A 6,062-nucleotide genomic window follows, 5' to 3' on the forward strand; every position below is an offset into this window, starting at 1 on the left:
TGGTCAGACTCCTTGCATCCAGCCCACTCTTTTTTACAGATGAGACCTTGAAGCCATAAAGGACTTCTCTGGCTATAAACAGCTTGAAACACAGGGCTGCCTCTATACACAGGGGCCTGTATCACAGCCTTCTAGGACAGTAAGTCTAGCAATTGCGTTCTGGAAGCACCCCACAGCTCTTTCTCTCTCCTCCACTAACCAACAGGGCGCCCCAACCATGTCCGTTTCAAGGGTCCAACCATCCGGGCAGTGACCCTCCGACAGCCCCCCACAATCATGGACAGGGGAAAAGAAAAGAGGGGTGCCAGGTTGCCGGGAACCGTGCTATAGCGCCAGCTCTGGAAAGGAGGCTGCCCACCTATCCATACCCCTTCTCCAGAGGGAGCAGGCCATAAAGCAGGGAGGCAGTGAGCTTAATTGAATTCATGTTTAATAATTACAGGCACCGTGCCCCCCCTTCCCCCTGCCCAGGCAGCAGCAGGGGTGGTGCAGGGGCTGGGGCATATGCCCCCAGCAGCGAGGACGGCAGTCCCATGAGTGATTTTCAGAAAATAAAAAAGGACCCCAGGGGCAGGCGGTGGTGCCCCCCCACCAAGACACACCAAATTTCAAGACTTTATATATAATATATCTCTGTGCCCCAGGGGGAGGAGAGGGACACCTGGCAGCATCCTGGAGGGGGGGCCCCAGGCAGCCCCACGCCATCCTGCCTCTTCAGCCATTTTATTAGCTCAGACACATCGCACTACAGGCACCCATTGCCACCGCCGCTGCTGCTGCTCCCCCTGCAGTCCGGGCGGCTGGCCAGGCCATCCGAGTGTCCATGGGGCTCCAAGTCCCCGGCCCCACCCGCCCTCAGTTGTGGTCAGACTCCTCCTCCTCTGCCTCACGAAGCCACTTGAAGAAGGCTGTGACAGATTTAAGGGCCACGCCCTTGCCCTGTTGCTCAGCAGGGTCCTTGCTACTCTCCCAGCTGTAGAAGGCATCCTCTTTCACCACATCCTCATCATACAGCGTGTCAAAGAACATCCGAAGCAGGTCTGCAAACAGGCAGGACGAGAGCAATTAAAAGGAGTGCTGCCCACAGCCACCCCACTCCACTCCAAAGTTCCGCGGTTAAAACAACGGGCCTGCCCTGCCATCCTGATAATTGTGTCTGACCATCCCAGAGTGACTAGGTGGGTCTGTAACAAGATGTTATTCTCACGTTCTAAGAGAAGGTGCACGGTAATGAGTCACAGCAAAACCTTACAAACCTACCCAAGCTTCACCTCAGCAGCTTCACTCATGATATATTTAATGAGGAAAAACTATACACAGAATTGGTACTCCTCAATTTAGGAATGACATTAAGTCCCAGATATATCACTCACCAAAGTCAAGGCTTTATAACCTGGAATGTTCACTGGCCCCCATTATAGATGCTGGTAAACTCAGATCCCAATTCCCTCTTATATTCCACTCATATCCTGAACATACAAATCCTCTCTGGCCTTGAGATTTTTACATGTGTTGCATCCTTTGCCAGGAACGTCCTCTCTTGTTCCCTTCCTACCGAATTTCTTTAGGCTCAACTCCAGCACCCCTTGCTCTCTGACTCTCTTTCTCCACACATCCTGGCTACTAGTTAAGCCTTCCCAAGCACTTGTTCTAGAAGCACTGAACACAACAATTCCGTAACCCCACACTGCACTGCCAAACTTTCCGAAAGCAGAGGGAGCCCAAGAAGCAAACATGTTTTCTTCTGAATACAAAAAGCCTTGGATCTGGAATCCAGGCCTAGATGAAATGCTTACAGCCATCTATGAGAAGCTGCAAGCCAGGATGTTCCTCAGGGTACACACAGCCTCAAATCCACAACACTGCTCCCCAGACCCATCCTACAGCAGCAGAGCACTTATCCCAAACTTGTGTTCTAAATTCCATGCACACCCACCCTGAGGACCTACCCACTTATCCACCCTGTCCTTTATTTCTGAGCCCAAGTTTCTCCCATCTAAACACAAAAGGCCTCCTTTACAACCACTATCTCTTACAATCAAACAAGAGATTTCTGTCTTTAGACGAGATTAACTAATCTCAAAGATTCTGTCTACACTTGCTATTTTCCTTTCTTCTTGTCTCAGTCAGGTATTACTCAGTCGTTTTCAATCCAAACTGCCCCCTCTTCTACCAAATACTGTTTATGCCAGAAGGGCCTCCATGTTGTAACACTCCAAACGCCCTAAATGTTCAGGTCTGTGCCTATGGAACTCTCAAGTAGCACCTAATATTACAGACCACTTCCCTCTCCTAAAATTACTTTGTTCATAGGGCCCTGTCCTCCTCTAATCCCTACCTGGGGGTCCTCCACTTCCTCAACATTCTATCCCAAGCTCTCACCACTCTCCCTCAGGCAATCCCATATCCTCTGGTGACTGGCCACCAACCCTGACCTCTTCCTTTCCAAATGAATTCCCATACCCAGCTGTCTACCTGACATCTCTGATCATCTCCACCCATGGACTGCAAACTCATTATCCAAAGTTCCTAATTCCCCAGGTGAATGGTACCACACCATCCCCTCACCTGCTAAAAAGAGCATCCTGGAAGTCCTGTAACTTCCTCGCTCTTATGACCTCTCCTGCCACGTCAGTGTTATGTTTTAACTGTAACCACACAACTCCCAGTTCCCCTGCTACCAATAAGTTCCAGCCACCAAAACACAACCTGCTCCTAATTCACTGCTCTTGCCATGTTCACATTCACCCTATACCAAACCACTCTTCCTACTTACTAATGGCCAGGATGATCTAAAAACTTAAAATCCCACAAACCTTTTTCCCAGCCTTAGGCTGAAGGCAAAATTTGTCCCATGGCTTAGACAGCCCTGCAGGACCTGGCCCATGTCCATCTCTCCAGCCCCATCTCGCCTCACACACAACTACTGCTATGTCAAGTCCTTTCTGCCTCATGGCCTTCCTTTACACACAATTCCTTCATTTCAAGTCTCCCCCTCCCATTGTCATTGGGCTGGTTTGTCAGTTCCTACTCATTATCCCTTACACTAGGTGTCCCCGGAGAGCACCCTGCAGGACCCATCTTCCGACACTCCTCACCACTGCTAAGACTCCATGCCTACACAAGAACTGAGCTTGACTTAATTACTGCCTAAGTCCCAGTACCTTGGCACATACCTATTTGCCGAATGCACACTCTCAGGCATGTTAACCTAAATCTCAGTCTCCCAATATGGAAAAGGGGATGATGGTTGTGCGAATTAAATGAGGCAAGGAAAGAAAAGCCTCTCTGCCCCCCACCAGGCCTCAAGAGTACTTGGTCCTTAGAAATCGTAATCACTTCTCACCTACATGCTCCTAGCATCTAAAAGCTGGCTAAGCAAAAAATGGCAGTCCATTAGCCTTCAAAGCTGAGTCTTAACACCTTCCATTTGTAGGCAAGGAAACAAACCCGTGCAGGGGGAAGAAATCAACTACCAGGGCATTTTGCTCTCCAGGGACCACCCCCCTTTCTTGGGTTGAGGCCCTTTCCATGACTCCCCCCACTCTGGCAGCACCCCCATCCCCACGCCCTGCAGCCTGGCTCTTACTGGCAGGCTGTTCTAGGGTCACTACAAGGGCCTGGAGGGCGTAGAGTGCCTGCAGCTCCTTTTGCTCATCACACAGGTATTTCTGGAGCAGTTTCGCTCGCGCTTTCAGCACCGCGACATCCACTCGGAGCGGCGTCTCAACTACAGGGAAGAAGACAAGATTTTAAGTGGACTAATGCACCCTCAGCCTGGTCCACAACTAGGAGGTAAACACAAAAACCTCCCTCCCACCATTTGTCTGCTAGGCCCACCCTTGCCCCACCATCTCCCTGGTTCTTCTTACAGATAATTGCAGAATAGCAGACAGTTGTCATGAGGGCTCGAACTAGTGTGTTGGATGCTACCTGCTGCTCACTCAGGTTGGCCTGTGAAGAGAAACAAATGGTCCATAAATTCTCTACCCACACACCAAGAACTCCTCTCCTTTATTCCTCCCTCCAATTTCTCCCAGGAGAAACCTACCTCTATCCAGTCAAACACCCGCTGGTTACTGCTGCCCTCCTTTAGCAGCTTCTCCAGCTGCCTGCTCAGCTCCTCGGAAGAGAGCATCCTTTGGCCAGGAGCTTCTGACTCCTCCCCCAAGGTATACTCCACCTTCTACAAAAAGACCCACAGTCAGGAGGTAAGTACACCATGTGAGTGTGCTGAGGGAAAAGGAAGAAGAATGGCCAGTCCCAAATGCTAGAATTAGCCGAACTCCAGGCACAAACCTGTTCAGTGACAAATGCACTGACATCCTGGCCTTCAGGTAGAAATTCCTTCCAACTGAGTCCAGCCTCTCGCCACAGCGTCCCCACCTTTTTGGGACCCTGGAAAAATGAAAGACCAATTCAACAACCTTCTCTCCCTCAAACACCTAGCTCCACAAATGTCACCCAACAAATATTTACTGAAAGACCAACAGGTGCCCACTAGGTGCTCAGGATGTTACAGAGGTACCAAACAGGCACAGTCTCGCCATGCCTACAGGTGAGTACTGGACAGAGACATCAGCCAAATAATATGTCCACCCAAAGACATAAATCATCTACCCCAGTGCTAAGAACCCGGTGGGTGGAAGGGGTAGCCTAAGAACCTCTACAGAAGAGGTCAGTCAGCTTTCATAGAATTACCTTTACTGACAAAGGTATAAACAACCAAATCCAAAAACCTCATTTGAGCCTTCCGCACTCCTCTATGCTTCTTTTTCTAAAACAGCTTAGTTTTTCATTATTCCAAGCAAATCAAATGCTCACAGGAGAGGACAACTTCTAACAAATATGCCTTTTTGGTTACCAGGTCCAGAAAATTTGAGAAGCAAATATATCCCCCACAATCCCCACATAAAAAGTCTGAGCCCATTTTGAGAGGGGACAAAAGATTCTTTTTTTTTTTTTAAAGATTTTATTTATTTATTTGACAGAGAGAGATCACAAGCAGGCAGAGAGAGAGAGAGGAGGAAGCAGGCTCCCCACTGAGCAGAGAGCCCAGTGTGGGACTCGATCCCAGGACCCTGAGATCATGACCTGAGCCAAAGGCAGCGGCTTAACCCACTGAGCCACCCAGGCGCCCCGGGACAAAAGATTCTGAAAGTTATTACTGTTTGTAACAAAACATATTCAGAATGAGGACATCAACCCTTAGTAAGACAATCATAGTTTGAATTTTAAAGATGCTAAACCTAATGCCACTGAATGGTCTCACAGTTGATACATTACATCTAAACGAACCACCTTAAGTGTTTTAACAGTGTAGCAATAACATGTCCTACAACATGCTGTACCAAGATTCAATGAAATACACATAGTTCAATATGCCTCTCTTTTTTGAAAACACAAACTACCCGAATACAGGTTTCTACCTAAAAGGATAAATAAGATGCTGAAAGAACAATTCCTTTCCATTCAAGTCTCATCTGTCCAGGCCCCAGGGGCAGCTAAACTCTTCAAAGTGCTCTTCCCAGCTCTGGCAACCACGAAGTGCCCTACCCACTTGCCTTTCCTGTCTCTCCATCTCTCCATGACATTTGCTTGTCACCACCAACTTTCACAAAGCAGTTTCCAGGACCCTTCTAGGAAAGCTTTCCGTCATGAACATCACCAAAGAGACATTCCTTTGCAACCTCACAATACTCAAGACACTCCATTCTATTGTCTAGTATGTGGTTGGTAAATGTTTAAAAAAAAAAAAAAATGCTAGGGCGCCTGGGTGGCTCAGTGGGTTAAGCCTCTGCCTTCGGCTCAGGTCATGATCTCAGGGTCCTGGGATGGAGTTCCGTATCCGGCTCTCTGCTCAGCAGGGAGCCTGCTTCCCCTCTCTCTCTGCCTGCTTCTCTGCCTACTTGTGATCTGTCAAATAAATAAAATCTTTTTTAAAAAATAAAATAAAAGGGACGCCTGGGTGGCTCAGTTGGTTAAGCAGCTGCCTTCGGCTCAGGTCATGATCCCAGCGTCCTGGGATCGAGTCCCACATCGGGCTCCTTGCTCCGCAGGGA

At 48.7% G+C, this 6,062-nt stretch overlaps 1 protein-coding gene across 8 annotated transcripts in view; it reads right to left on the minus strand.

The window, feature by feature from the left end:
• Positions 1-413: 413 nt before the first annotated feature.
• EIF4G1 (eukaryotic translation initiation factor 4 gamma 1) overlaps positions 414-6,062 on the minus strand; it is a 20,052-nt gene continuing 14,403 nt past the window's right edge. For all 8 annotated transcript variants that reach the window (XM_059391381.1, XM_059391386.1, XM_059391383.1 and 5 more), the window contains 5 exons: positions 4,300-4,398; positions 4,052-4,186; positions 3,873-3,954; positions 3,590-3,730; positions 414-1,040 (listed from right to left, as the gene is read on the minus strand). In XM_059391381.1, coding sequence (XP_059247364.1) covers positions 856-1,040; positions 3,590-3,730; positions 3,873-3,954; positions 4,052-4,186; positions 4,300-4,398 — 642 coding nt within the window. In that variant the 3' untranslated portion in view covers positions 414-855. The remainder of the gene's footprint in view (positions 1,041-3,589; positions 3,731-3,872; positions 3,955-4,051; positions 4,187-4,299; positions 4,399-6,062) is intronic.

Source organism: Mustela nigripes, chromosome 2 (assembly GCF_022355385.1).
Source record: "Mustela nigripes isolate SB6536 chromosome 2, MUSNIG.SB6536, whole genome shotgun sequence".
NCBI lineage: Eukaryota > Metazoa > Chordata > Mammalia > Carnivora > Mustelidae > Mustela > Mustela nigripes.